Source organism: Sprattus sprattus (genome assembly GCF_963457725.1).
Source record: "Sprattus sprattus genome assembly, chromosome: 2".
Lineage (NCBI taxonomy): Eukaryota > Metazoa > Chordata > Actinopteri > Clupeiformes > Clupeidae > Sprattus > Sprattus sprattus.
The window spans coordinates 66,816,148-66,832,275 of record NC_137921.1 but is presented as its reverse complement, the minus strand read 5'-3'; the positions used below and the strand labels follow the sequence as shown (position 1 = coordinate 66,832,275).

Here is a 16,128-nt window from a genome sequence, read left to right as displayed (position 1 = left end):
CTGCGACGGGACCAACAGCAGCAGCAGCATAATCATCATCTGGATTTACTGACATTTTCGGTATATATAAACACATAATATCAATTGGTAACTGGTGTGTTGTATCCTGTTTATGTCTGATACTTTATAAACATTTATGTTTTACGTTAACTTATTACACTAGGCAGCAGTATTGTGAAGTAGAGCTAGAAATGGCTTTGCTAGCTCCCATATTGTAGCTCACACCAGCAACTGCTCAATTTAGGACAGAAAGGAGTTTGGTAAATTAGCTTGTAACTGTCAATGATAACTAGTTATTAGAATATATTAGCCAACGTTAAGTTGACTTCAAAGGGGCAGTCGAGTGTTTAGGTTGTGTCAGCTAGCTTGGAAAGCTAGCTAATAATTTTTGATTGAAGCTTCACGTTAGCCTCTGTAAACGTTTAGCTAGCTAACGTTAGCTAACTATGAGGTATCATATCCCAAGTAACTTGTTGTTTAGGACAGAAAGGAGTTTGGTAAATTAGCTTGTAACTGTCAATGATAACTAGTTATTAGAATATATTAGCCAACGTTAAGTTGACTTCAAAGGGGCAGTCGAGTGTTTAGGTTGTGTCAGCTAGCTTGGAAAGCTAGCTAATCATTTTTGATTGAAGCTTCACGTTAGCCTCTGTAAACGTTTAGCTAGCTAACGTTAGCTAACAGGGTTTCTGCAGGTTTCAACAAGTCAAATTTAAGACTTTTTATGACCTTTTTATGACCATTATGAATCAAATTTATGACCTATTTCACATCATTACTGGCAAAAAAAAGTATGAAGGATATGAAGTAAAATCAATAGTCCCAAAATTACTCGCAAAGTAAAGAACGTTTCTTTAAGGTTTGAGACTGTTAGAAAATAATAATCAATACAGTGAATATTACTGTTACTTATGGAGAATTAAAAGTAAAGGGGGAGGAATGTAATGATATTGAATAAAGTGTGTTCCCTCGGGGCATCTATAATGCCCCACTGTTAACCTGCATAGAATGCTGGGCATTTTATTACCTAAGAAACATACAGTAAAGAATGCACGTCAATATTTCTATCACGGTCTCATGTCCGATCATTACTTAGTTGTATCAGTATAGAGTGTGCTATACAACAGTCTCACTTAATAAAATCTGCCAATCCAAATCGCGTAATGTAAGACGTCTTGTCCTTTCCCAATTTGACGGTTTTAGCGATGTCAGAATCAGGGAACATGGTTTGAAACAGATCACCTATGTCATCCTTGCTTTAATAGGACTAATTTTTTGCTACCGTGTGTAAGTTCCAGAGCACCTCCGCTTTTAATGTTGGCTTAGATCCGAACGCTGTCCGGAGCTCGCTTACCGGAGTTGTAGGCGTCAAAGTTGATAGAGCAGACTGGGTCGCACTGGGGCCGAGTGATGCTCCCAATGAACCAGAACATAATTGGGTGATGATGACCGCAGGTGTTTGCTGCTGGCTTTTTAGAGAGGCGTTATGTTTTTCGGACCTTCCATGCTTCTTAAATGCTTACATACCCAAAGAAGCTAATTTTAGCGTTATATTGCACAAAATGCAGCGGGCTTCAAATGGGTTATTTTCGACAGGCTTCAAACCAATCACTAAATGCGCTGTTATCGAGCCAGATCTTGTTGAACTTGCACTTAGCCATATTCAAAGGAAAGTTAACATAAACCGTTTAAGGAACCACGTTATCCCACAACGCACATCGCAACACACTACCGTGGCGTGCTACGATAAATCTTACCGGGGTGAAGTTTGAAGTGGTTTTATTGTTTCCATGAGGGTTTCGTTTTGTTGTGATCCCCAAAACACGTTAAAAAGCACTGAAGTTTAAAACTGTATAAAAGTCACGATATAATCCAATACATTTTTATGACCAATCAAAGTCGTAATTATGACTTTTTATGACATTTTAAGGCCTTAAATTCGGATTTTCTAATTTATGACTTTTTATGACTTTTTAAGGACCCGCGGGAACCCTGGCTAACTATGAGGTAGCATATCCCAAGTAACTTGTTGTGACCGATAGCGTGAGTTAACATTAACCCGTGTCCTGGGAGTAATGATTCATGAGAGACCTTGAATCATTAGGTTAACTGAAAAACGTTTGAGGATGTACACACAGCGTAGCTGTTGTAGTGTGCTCAGTTTTCGAAAACTAGACTGAAACTAAGAAGGATAACTATGACTAAATGTGACTAAAACTAATATGCACTGAATCTAAAATAGCTGCTGAATCTAAAATAGCTGCCAAAATGAACACTGAGATGTATTAATTTTGGCAGCTATTTTAGATTCAGTCTTAAGACAAAAATGCATATTAGTTTTAGTCACATTTAGTCATAGTTATCCTTCTTAGTTTCAGAAGAGGTTTTTCATGGTTGCTAGCTCTAATCAGATGTACTATAGGCTTATAAGAGAAGACTAACTTTTTATGCCAACGAACACCAATAACTAGAACTAATTTGACAGACTATAAACCAATGTGATACACGTGCTCTCTAGCTATACAGTAAAAGTGTTGCTTACGTTTGATACTAGACCTACAGTCTAACTCTAACTGCATTAAGTCTAACATATAGGCCTATCTTACAATAAACTTTAAGTAAAGCTGGCTATGTAACCGCATTCATTCCAATATTGTTGCAGAGATGTTTCCTTTTACCAAGATAACAATTTCAACAATTCACTTAGCTCAGTAAGTCAGTATAACGAGACTCTGGAACTATTAGGCTATGACCAAATGTAACACACTAGACCCTTTCACAATAAACAAGCAAACAAACAAACAAAAACAGAACAACAAAGATACCCTCATATGTCTAAACGTCAGTGGAGCCAAAATATAATGGTTGAGCTTGGTTGCTTGCTAAAATATATTGGAAGAAGGCCCCACTACACTGATTGAGTAGATGTAAATACATGTTAATTCATTGGCACTTGTTCTCTCTGTCACAGAGCAAGCACACTCTCGCAGTTCGTTCACGAAACGCATTCTAGTTACTATTATCATTAGGCTACTTCTGACGGACGCGCACAAAGCCGCGTTCATCTCCGACGGTCAAAATGGATGCAGCGTGTTATAGATAACGTAATCCCAAATACTTCACTTACTTCAGTGTGTGGATTAAAGTTTGCGCCAGATGACTAACAGGTCACCACTACCATGTGTGACAAATTAAACTAAACATACCAAGTTCAATACACTTCTAACTAAAGACGGCAGATTAGAATATCAGATATAGCCTAATTAACTTAAACAGGCAAAGAGTCAGAAATGTAAACCAAACAGTAGGCACTCAAACCCACAATAATAAGAGATCAAAAAGTGTATCAAAAAGTGCACAAAAAAATATGCTTAAAACATCCCTTAATTGTTTCCTAATCATTTCTGCCATTACATTGATGATCTCATTCTGCACGTCATGGTGCACATACTTTGCATTTGACGGGTTGTTATCTAACTTTTTCTGAACGGTTTTTATCAAATTTTCCAATTACAGATAGCAACTCGCGGACATTACCCCTGTTTGCTGAATCCTCATCTTCAATGTGGCCTCGCTGTGAGATCCCCTGACAAGCAGTGTGTAGCGCAAGCTTTCCACAACATTTTTGTAATATTGGTCTTTTCGGACCATCCTGGGCGTTCATGCTTAAGTCACCCAGGGTGCTAGCAGCATGGCTAGCAGCGCCCTCAGTAGAGGTGAAGGGTTAACTTGGACCAGGACGTTCCTCTTCTTCTACATCAGAATCAGAATCCAATACCTCTTGCATTTTTTCTTCCTCTTGAACATCTTATTTAACTCGAGGAAATTTGCGGATCAAATACCGATCCATTTTCGTGATTTTGTGAACGCTTGACCGATCGCGAGGATTAATGTTACTTAGCCTACTACTCATTGAACAATCACGTTCACGCGCAACGTGTCTGTGTCGTGCTACGTGAACAATCTGTTTATTTCAATCTGTTATTTTCAGTTATTTTCTTTTGTGATTAAAATATTATTATCACACAATACATTTTATTAAGAACTCAGAATGAAATTAAATAACAATAATAGGCCTAAATAAAACATTATTTTCTTGGGGGTGCTATGGGGGTGCTATGGCCAATCTAGGGGGTGCTCTAGCACCCCCTAGCCCCCCCCTGGCGCCGCCACTGACTGTCACACAGAAAGATAGACGGAAAGGGGGGGGGGCGGCTGATTCCTTCACGTAGAACTTAGGAAGAGCCAATTATGTATTTTGCAAGCGTTTCAGGCAAATGCATTTTGAAGATGAGGTTGTCAGAACAGCTCCAAATCACATCGCCTACCACTTCTTTTTGCCAGGCTGCATAAAATATACCAATACTTACATCATGAACCCATGTCCTTGTTGATAAAACACTTCTAATATTCACAACAAACCCGGCGAACTGACGCCAGTACTGTTGCAACCGAATGCATGCATGGTGAAAAACAGCCGTGGTGGGTTTGGGTAGTGGTCAGTATATGGCAAAGGACCGGCATGGAATTTTCATATAGCCCACCAATTGTCTTTATGCTTGGAGATGGATTGCAGTGTGCCAAGCCATTACGACCATGCAACATATCACCCCTCTTCATACACAAACGACGACATGTAAAATATACACAAATTAAAGGCGTAATTAGGAAATAATGTTTGAGATCTTCCCAGGGCAGTCGCTAGGTGTGAATACTTTTTTTTTGTTTATCAAAAGTGCCAGACTTGATAACATACAACGGTTCTTCTGAGCTTTCCTTTACGTTTTGGGCCAATTACGATTATAATATGGTCAAGAAAGGGTTTCACACATTTTAGAATGTGCTGAGAGAGAAGGAGTGTGTTAACTTACTTGCTCCCACCAAAAACATGTCACTGCCCAGAAGCAACAGTGCCACAGAGTTCACAAAGACCAGGAACCGAGCCATGTCTTGAAAATGGTATCTTCCTGTTGCAGATGTCTGTTAAATATCCATTTGTTCTAAAATTGGCTTCGTTTTATTTCTGCATGATGCCTGCGTTAAAATAGTTGTAATGTTAGTTCCCAAAAACAAATGTAGACAGTTCAGGCGAAGTGATTAACTTGATGTATGTCTTAAATAAAACATGATCTATATTTGTGAAGTTGCCCCTGGGTGTCTTTCTCAGGAGAACATATCTTCTGTAGCTTTACCTAATGTCGCGTACATGTCCAGCTCTGTCACTGAGAGGTTTCCATTGAATGACGATTATGCTTCCCTGATATTAAAGGCAAAGTCGACGATTCAAACGCAATCTTATCATGTTACAGTTCTTGTGGTTAGATATCCTCTTGTATCTTCGTGCGTCAAATTATAGGTTATAATATACCTGTATCGAAAGGCGAAATGCCTAACTCGGCAGATAATCCAGAACCATGGTCAGCTCCATATTGAGGCTGAGCGCTGAGCCACAGCGCGTGTGCTCAGATACAACGGCGAAGGTCTTCATTTATTCATTGACGCAAATGTTCGTGCTTCACTGCCGCGCCTTGAGTGCTCAAGGACTCCGTGAAAGCAGGACCTCCGTTTTTTTTTTTACTTAACCTTTGGTGCCCTGTCCTACTACAACATACAAGTAGCCTGATTATCAGTAATTCAATTGTATTCGTCCTTCATTTGTGAGAATTACGTGGCATGTTCCAGACATTCTAAAGGTTCAGCGAAGCTCTTCAGTCATGTCCGTTTCCAGTTATTTTACCGTTTAATAAAGAAAGCACTTACTCTCACTGGGTTGGCTTCTGCGGAGATTTAATATTTAACACTTATAAATCTTAGAGTCTTACCAGACACAGACTTACATGTAACGCGCAACAGGAAACAAACCTGTATGCTTTTACTGCGGAGGCTCGCCTTCAGTTTGCGCGATTGCGCGTTTGCGCGTTTGGTTCTGAAGTTTAATTCACAGACACACATTGGTTGCTCTCGTAAATTCAGTCAGGCACTTCGAAAAGGGAATGTCGCGCTGGAGTCGGTATCTTTGATCTTTAACCATGTTGCTTTGTTTCGTGTATATATATATTGAGTGTCACAACCTGAGTAAGATTATGCTCAGTATGTAAATCTGCGTACGTTGAAGTTACATGTTTAAACAAAGAAATCTATGACACCTATTTTTTTTTTTTAAATAGAAAAGCTGTGTTGATTTAACATTTCATGTGCAATCGATGTTCACATGTCAGTGAATCCAACATAATTCTTTTTTGCAGTAGTGATTTACTCAGGCACTGTTAAAGTAACATTATGCAACTTATTTTTATTTTACCTTGAAATAACAGCTTCAAAATCATTTTGGTTATACCCTGACTTGTAATGTGGAGAATGGCCGGGTATTTCACTAATGTAACTTTACAGAACTGAAACTGAAAACTGATTTGTGTATAAGAACTTTCAGTATTTCTTCTCTCAATTCCCATTAATTATCTCACAACCCCTCAGATTCGGCAGGGTACCCTGTATATAAAACCATGTAAAAAGTCCCAACTGGCTCCCCCTCCAGCAGCTACGACAGTAACATGTTGCTTACACACTGATGGTTGAGTATTATTAATCTAGTAATGTCATACATAATGACATATCAGAGGGACCAAACCAGTACTTTTACGTTAATGCTTTAATTACATGTTGCTGCTAATTCTTGCTTGGACCTCTACTTGAAGAAAAGGATCTGAATACTTACTCCTGTTATGTGAAAATTAACTCCAGTTACTCAGGACTCTTGAGTTGTAGATTTGTTTTTTTATTCGGCAACAATTGTCTGGCTTCACTTTCATCCTTGCGCTGTGAATGAGCCCGATAATATGACAATACGGCTTTCAAGATCCATATTTTTCTTATCCCCTTCATAACTGCTCACTGAGATTCAAGATTTGCTATCACTACTACCTGTTTTTTATGTTACAGACCTGCTCACGTGACCATAGCATAAAAAAGGGAGCTGTACAACAACATTAGTTTAAAAGTATAATTAATTTGATTAAACTAACACTAACATAACAAAAAAGATAAAAGCGTGTCTAGAGGAATATGGTGCATGTATGTTGGCATCTAAGATGGGCATTTACTGTATGTTGGCATGTAATAAGTGCGTTTGTGTTGGGACGTAATATGGGCATGTATGTTGGCATGTAATATGGGCGTGTTTTTTTGGCATCTAAGATGGGCATGTACTGTATGTTGGCATGTAAGAAGTGTGTTTGTGTTGGGACGTAATATGGGCATGTTTGTTGAAGTCTAAGATGGGCGTGCCGTGCACTGTATGTTGGCATGTAATATGGGCGTGTTTTGTTGGCATCTAAGATGGGCATGTACTGTATGCTGGCATGTAAGAAGTGCGTTTGTGTTGGGACGTAATATGGGCATGTTTGTTGAAGTCTAAGATGGGCGTGCCGTGCACTGTATGTTGGGATGTAATATGGGCATGTTTGTTGAAGTCTAAGATGGGCGTGCCGTGCACTGTATGTTGGGATGTAATATGGGCATGTTTGTTGGCATGTAAGATGGGCATGCACTGTATGTTGGGGTGTAAGAAGGATGTGTATGTTGGGATGTAAGATGGGCATGTATGTTCGGAGAGGGAGAACTGCAGGTAACTGCAGTAAAGGGGTGGTACACCCTGTGTAAAACACCACCAGATAAATGGAAAATGTGAGTCTGACGAGAGAAAGAAAGAGAGAGAGAGAGAGAGAGAGAGAGCGAGAGAGAGAGAGAGAGAGAGAGAGAGAAACAGACATGGACACCATGCGACATGGATGCACTCTTTAAAAATGTGGATGTTAGGTAGAATTGTTGTTCAGCTTACTTTAAACCAAATCAAACAATATGCCTACCAAACACACTAAATGGAGCCTGTATGACATTTAAATACACAAATTGTAATACACAAAAGAGACCACTCATTATTCACAAGCAAGATGTATCACAGCATCCAAACATAAGCCTTCCTTATATTGTCATGATATTGACTGGCGGTCTAATCACATTCATCTTAATTTTAATTAGGCACAATCACATTTATAAATCAGAAGAAATGGAGAGCATCTCTGTGCTTTCATAAATAAACGTGATTATAGATAAGCAGGGCCACAGCAACATGCATATGTATCGAAAAGAAACTGCTTGACCAAATGAAAAAGATTATGCAGACAAACTACCGCAAGGCATTATTGAAATTCATGGGTTCGCTCCCAGAAGTGATGCAATACTTTTATCAGTAGCTATCATAGCTAATCTCTCTGGTCTGGAACAACTACTGTACATGGAGATTTATATAACAAAGGACGGTTAAGGGAAGCAATATCTTTTCCAACTTGGCAGAAGAAACATCAAATTAGGAGAGGACGGTTGTATGTTTTATGGTTAATAAAAATTATATAAATGACAAGATGATTGCCAAAAATAGGTCCAAGAATCTGGAAGACTTTACGAGGCGCTTCTATAGAGCGCAATGCCCTCGGCCTTCTGTACCATTGTGTGGCGTCATTTGATGGCCTCACTTCACTAAGCCCATTACATCAGAGATATATGATCCAAGAAAAATCATTCAAATATTTTTTTGGCAATGGCATAAGAGTTGACTAAAGTTTCAATATGTTTCACAGAAACTTTTCTTTGCTACAGGTAAAAAAAATACCTTTTTGTCCCTGGTACCTTTAGAATTACAGTATATTCACTGGGGCCTAATTTTGTCTCAGAATACTTTGATGGGTCTTGATAGACAGAAGGAAAGTATTGAAGTATTTTAAAAAGATAAAGAAGAATTGTTTTGTGTTTTACACTTACTGGTTCCTTTGAAATGTGCCATGTATGCCATCCATAAAACTTTAAGATGAGTTGCATTGTCAAATAATTCCAGACACAAGAGAATATTTTCTTTTTGTATGCTCTGTGTTAGGTCAGTGCAGATGAACTGGATCCCTTCGTGGGGGCAGAGCATCAAAGTGCTGTAAACAGTATTTTGCTGAAAATGTTCAGATAACACAAAGCCACAGTGATTGATTTTCCTCTCGCATTTTGCAACAACAGGATCCCTGGATGTAGTTTCATTTATGATTCTGTGGTGTGTGTGAGTGATAGAGAGAGAGAGAGAGATGGAATGAGAGAAAGGGTGGAAGGAAGCCAAGGTCAGCACAACACATGAATATTAATGCAGAGATGGTAGCCACTCCGATAGATTGACATTCAGATCTGAGCACACTGACAGAGCATCGACAGGTGACAGGGATTGCTTTTTAAAGAGACTGGCATCTGTTGCACATACCGATCTGGGGCAAACTGCCAAACAAATGACAACAACAACAACAACAGTTTACTATATAACTTTGATACCTTTAAAGTTGTTATAAGCATTTACTTGTTAACCCCAATTCAATCCAGCTCTCACAACACTGCAAATACACCTATACATCCCAACTCTCTACTGGTTAAAGCCAGTGTAATTATAATGGTCTTAATATACTAGATGGGCTCAGCTAGACTCCAAGTTCCACTGATGACTTCGGTCCGGTATGCTTGGCAGGGTAAGATGGATGACATTGCAAATAAGGCATGCCCCTGAAGATTTAGACTGGGAAACCCTGTTCCAGAGTGCTTCATTAGCCAAAGAGACCCTGATGCTGTGATGGGCCTTCTGAGGACATCCCAGTATACTGTATATACGTATATATATATACTAGGGATGCACCGATGCATCGGCCGTACATCGGTATCGGCCGATGTTTGCCTCTTTTAATGTTATCGGCCTATCGGTAATAAACTTGACTTTCACCGATGGTACTGGCCGATGTTTATGGCAGGCAGTTTTTAAAGAAAAATATTGTATTATATTCGTTTTAATCTTGAATTTATATGGCATTCCATAAGGGTTTATGCTTGTGTTTTGTAAGGCTGCATTGCAAGCATCTGTTTACAGTTGAAATGATGTCTTGATGCCTGGTGATATTATATTAAATAAAGTTTAGTTAAACTAAAAATTGTTTCATAAATCTGATTGAATTTGTGTTCATTCAAAATTAAGAGTGATAAAGGTCTGACATAATTTAACACATTGCTTTTTAGATAATGATTTCATTATTTTCCTGGCACAAAAGGGTGAATGAATAACAACAAAAACAAAATAAACAAATATCGGTATCGGTATCGGTATCGGCTATATTGTTGTTTTGAACATCGGTATCGGTATCGGCCAAGAATTTCCATATCGGTGCATCCCTATTCATATACATGTCATATACAGCGTGCTGCTGAGGAGCTGGGCTGTGCTGAGCCTGCTGCGGTAGAGGGGGTCCAGTTTCCAGTTGCTTTTTCTGTGTGTCAAGACACATCACAATGGTTGGCCAGCTGAAAAAGGGAGCTTGCCTGTCGTGAGACCTCAGTGAGGCACAATAGACACAGGCTCTCAGAGAGCAAGCACGATCGCAAGTGTGTGTGTGTGTGTGTGTGTGTGTGTGTGTGTGTGTGTGTGTGTGTGTGTGTGTGTGTGTGTGTGTGTGTGTGTGTGTGTGTGTGTGTGTTGGTGTTTGTGTTTGTGTTTGTATGTTTTTGTATGTCAGAGAGAAAGAGCATGCATTTTGTGTAGGCATTTATAATGTTGAATGTGTCGGCCTGCACAGACTCTAAGTTTGTTTAGACACTTTTTATCAAAGGGAGGATGTTTGTGTATATGTGTGTACATGTGTGACTGTGTCTGTGTGTGTTTCAAATATGTGTGTGCTATTTGTGCTTGTTCCAGTTCACCTACATTAGCCTCAGGTTGCAAGCACCCTTCTCTATGCGTGCACAACGTGTGTGTGTGTGTGTGTGTGTGTGTGTGTGTGTATGTGTGTGTGTGTGTGTGTGTGTGTGTGTGTGTGTGTGTGTGTGTGTGTGTGTGTGTGTGCACAACGTGTGTGTGTGTGAATACACAAAGAATCTGCCCTCAGCAGGCAGTGTTCCAAACGCCATCTGACTTGATGCACAGAGGGTGCTTAAACCCCCCTCATAAATTGTGACCAGTGGACCAGGTTGCTCCAGTGCTGACTTCATCAGAGAAAAGGCCAATAACGCTGACCCCCTCCTTTAAAAAAAAAAAAAAAAAAAAAAAAAAACCTTTTGGGTGATTTTGACCAAAAAGAGAGCAAGATAGAGAGAAAAAATATTCCTGGAATTTGTTCGGCTTTTCTGCTGTATAGCGATGAGAGTAATTCATTTAATCTTGAAATCATTTTACACACTTCTGGAGCATGCCTAGAAGGCGTGTGGAAATTATGTAGATCTGTTGTTTCAATTTTACACAGGTGAACACATATGGACTGGTCCAGTCAGGAGACTGGGTATAGATGAAGGTTTTAAACAAAGAGAGCTTCCAGCCAATGGTGGTGAGAAGTCAAGGGTCTAGTGTGTCATAATGTACTAACTTTTTGCAGAATTTCAGGACATCTAGTTGGTGGGACTACCACAAATCAGGGTTAGAATGGGGAGCATTCTGTAGCAGCAGCTCGACCTGGGCGAGAGGCTGTTAAGGTCATGGAAATGCTGCAGTGAATGGATGTTTCTTGGGGGAAGGGAACTGATGAAACAGATAACATGGTCATAGCAGTGGTGAGTTTTGGTCTTGAAGGGGCCTGGGGAATTCTACAGCTCCAGTGTCAATTGAAGTGAGTGGGAAGAAAGTAAAGATGCCAATATTGATTTCAGATTATACTCCTATACATATGTTAGGGCGCTGTGTGTTGTGCCGCATGGGAATTCAAATTGAGTGTACCCCGGATGGATTTCTTTGACTAATCGGACACCACACCTCACCATGGTTCTCCAAGCACTTCCCCACACCACAAATCAAATCAAAGTTTTATCTGATAAGATTACTGGAAACGGGGTGGGAAAACAAAAGAAAGAAAATTCTAAGGGCTTGTAATGTAATCAGATCGTAGTGTAATTACACCAAGCTTATAGAGAACTAAACTAAGTAACACTTTGGTCCTTCAGACTCTTAGAGAAGTCATAATCCATATTGATAGTGAGTAAAGCCATATGTACAGTACGTAGATAGGATTAATGAGGGTTTAAAAGATTAGATGATGCTCAACACCAACACTTAGTATGAAGTTTCTCTTATCAGTATTCTTAGTTATTTATAACAGTTGGGTTGCGAGTGACAGGGAGAAGGGATCCTCTGCGCAGGCGTCAGTGAAACTTAGAAGCAGGCCAGTTTGGGTATAGTTAAAGGTTAACATGAGGAATTGTGTTGGTTTTGTGTTAACACCTTAAAAGTATATCTGAAAATATGTGGTTTTAAGTGTCTCTAACAGGCTTGGCTGAAATATCTATGCTAAGTGGTTTTGGTTGAGGAACAAAGGTGGCATCATACCACGGGTAATTATACTTTCATTTGGTGATGGGTATGAGGAAGGAATGCCATGCCCTGTGAGGTATTAGTTCACTAGTGATATATCTAAGTGAGAGTAGGGATGATGTAGTATACCGGTTGTGAACACCAATGTAAGACCTTTTGTTATTATTATGTGACTAAGGGGGGTCAGCCTTTATAAATTTGATAAGCCATGTGGGCCATGGTTGTCTGCCACACAGGATTCAGAAATTACTTTGCAGCCAAACTTAGTACTAATAAATATACTGTGAATATGTGATGAAACTAGTTTATGGGATAAGACCATTGGATTTAAGGGGATGAACGTGCCATGGCACGATAAAATATGAACGTGCCATGTGTCTGCAACTAAATCCTAGTCAGGAAGAGATCAGAAATCAATATCTGGAAAAACCGCATCTTTTTTGTTATTTTGACAATTGTCATTTTTCTGCAAAAAATGCTCTAAATGACAGTATTTTTATTTGAAATTCAGTAGAAATGTTGTCAGTAGCTTATAGAATGAAACAAAAGTGTTAATTTTACTCAAACACCTACCAATAAATAGTAAAAAAAGAAAAACTGATACTTTTTCAAAGTGGTCTCTTAATTTTTTCCGTGGCTGTATATTAACATTTGTGTACTAACTTGTGGAAATAATACGAATAATTAAACCTTAGTTTAAATACAAAACAGTATTCTGCACCAAAATAAACAATTATAAATAAGTACATAAATGAATAAAAAAACGTTCCACATTTTTTGCAAGTATTCACTTCACTTCTTTTTGTTGTCCTTTTTTGGATATCCCAAACATATCTATATGCCAATATGCAGTAACAGTAACATTATATTCTATATATTATGTTGAACAGGCTAACTTTATTAAAATATATGAACATTTGTGTACTAACTCAACTCATCATCACCCTGCTTTACTTCTGTAGCTTTAGGCTCCTGTTTTTCCTGCACAGTTATTCATCAATTTAATACAGACACTAACCATGCTTAGTTGACTGCTGACATTGGTCGAGAGATTACAGGGAACAGAGATAGCCTCATTACTATCCAAGGGATCATATAGGCTAACTTATCACCAGTTTATATCACTTTTGAGAGGCAATTGACATTAACTTAATATTGGTGGGGACAATTGTGTCTTTCCCAAACTTTGGTTGTGACCAGTCCCTATGGACCATACGCAAACCTACACCCTTGGTTTGCATCCTCGTACTACTGTCGTCGTCTTTGGTGACAGGTGGTGTCAAAGGCAGAACTCCTCTCACGGATGATGTGGGTACACTAGACGTATTGGTGAGTCCATTGCCTTCAACTATAGATTTATCTTTGCGTTTCGCCTAAACTTTCAAACTTTTCAAACTTTTCAAACTTTTGTTGTCCTATTCATTTCATGAAAGTGTCTATAACAATGATAGTTCTAGTTAAAGCTACCTGTCTTCGTTATAAAACATAAAACGTTTTTGTAGGAAATGTTAAGTAAAGGTAGATGTTAAGTAGATTTGTGTCTGGATTTAGGGATAAATGAAAAGATTTAGCAATATATATAAGGCAATCTGATTCCAAATTAAGGGCCTCTTAATAACCAATACGGGGTTCATTGCTTAGTTTCAGGCAAAATTCAGATTATTATATGTATATTTTTGATGGATTGTAGGGATTTTGTCTTTAAAGGCACTCTGAATGAGAATAGTTTTCCTTTTTCTTTTTGTCTTTAAAGAAAGGAAACATTCCCAGGGACTACAGAATCACAGTTAATCACACTCCCAAGACAGTGGTAAGTCTTGCACACAGACTAGTATAGGCAAAAAGGGATTTTTCATTTAACCATACAGATCACTGTGGGGGCATTAGTGCGATGGCGAGCCCTTGGATTGATCTGGCTCAGACCTGAGCCACTGAGTCTAGTGGAGTACAGTGACTGTATAGGCAGCACTGTATATTTGCATGTGCTAATACTTTTATCCAACGCACCTGACAGAGCAGATAGACATGATCATCCAGAGCACCTGACAGCGCAGATAGACATGTTCATCTAGAGCACCAGACAGCGCAGATAGACATGCACATCCAGAGCACCTGCTATCGCAGATAGACATGTTCAGCTTGAGCACCAGACAGCGCAGATAGACATGTTCATCTAGAGCACCAGACAGCGCAGATAGACATGTTCATCTAGAGCACCTGACAGCGCAGATAGACATGCTCATCTAGAGCACCTGACAGCGCAGATAGACATGCTCATCTAGAGCACCTGACAGCGTAGATAGACATGCTCATCTAGAGCACCTGACAGCACAGATAGACATGCTCATCTAGAGCACCTGACAGCACAGATAGACATGCTCATCTAGAGCACCTGACAGCACAGATAGACATGCTCATCTAGAGCACCTGACAGCACAGATAGACATGCTCATCTAGAGCACCTGACAGCACAGATAGACATGCTCATCTAGAGCACCTGACAGCGCAGATAGACATGCTCATCTAGAGCACCTGACAGCGCAGATAGACATGCTCATCTAGAGCACCTGACAGCGCAGATAGACATGCTCATCTAGAGCACCTGACAGCGCAGATAGACATGCTCATCTAGAGCACCTGACAGCACAGATAGACATGCTCATCTAGAGCACCTGACAGCACAGATAGACATGTTCATCTAGAGCACCTGACAGCACAGATAGACATGCTCATCTAGAGCACCTGACAGCACAGATAGACATGTTCATCTAGAGCACCTGACAGCACAGATAGACATGCTCATCTAGAGCACCTGACAGCACAGATAGACATGCTCATCCGCATGGGTGCTTCCTCTTTGTTGTTGAACCCCTGAACTCAGGGCCATTAGCATCCAGCGCTACCATTTCAGCTCCAGCAGTGCAGTGATGTTTGCCCCTATGCCACAAACATGCTAATGCATCTCACTGCTAAGGGTCCTATGCGTCAGTGGGCAGAGCAACTTCAAGACCCTGGGTCTCTGGGAAGGGGTGTAACTGTGCACACTTACTGACTGTACTACTGTATATTCACTGAAGATAGATAGACAGACAGAGTCAGTCAGACAGAATCATATCCAATCCAATCCAATCCACTTTATTTATATAGCACAGTTTAAACAAACACATGGGTTTCCAAAGTGCTGCACACAGAAAAAGAGATAAAATAAGTATAAAATAAGTAAAACACATGACCCACCCAACACTTCTACATTACATCAACACGCCATCTAGTGTCCAAAGGCCAAATAAAAAAGGTGCGTTTTTACCAAGGTTTTAAAAAGACACAGGGATGTAGTTTGTCTAATATGGAGTGGCAAAGTGTTCCACAATTTTGGGGCTGCTACCGCAAAGGCACGTTTCCTCTGTGTTTATAAACTGAGTGACTGATGGATTGATGGATTGATTGATTGATTGATGGATTGATTGGTTAATTTCTTTATTGATTGATTGATTGATGTATTGATTAATTATGGGTCGATTTGCTCCACAACAGAGTCCATAGTAACAGTATGCTGATGCCCTATCTATCAGGCAGGAAAGTGCTGGCTATAGTTAAACCTTTACCCTGTGGAGAAAAGCCTCAAGCACCTATACCACAAGTTCAATAACCTGTCAATCAACCGAGAGAGAATCACCGTTTTTATCACTATGCTCCGAGGTCTTCGCTTCACGCTTGGCAACGAGGAACTGGTGACTTTCATTACTTTAGTATATAAGCTC

At 39.7% G+C, this 16,128-nt stretch overlaps 1 protein-coding gene across 1 annotated transcript in view; it reads right to left on the bottom strand.

Annotated features, from left to right (window-relative positions):
• Window positions 1–4,947, bottom strand: part of fndc4a (fibronectin type III domain containing 4a) — a gene marked incomplete at both ends in the record, with an annotated part of 34,608 nt that extends 29,661 nt beyond the window's left edge. The window contains one exon of the mRNA XM_080832658.1: window positions 4,872–4,947. Coding sequence (XP_080688784.1) covers window positions 4,872–4,947 — 76 coding nt within the window. The remainder of the gene's footprint in view (window positions 1–4,871) is intronic.
• Window positions 4,948–16,128: the final 11,181 nt, after the last annotated feature.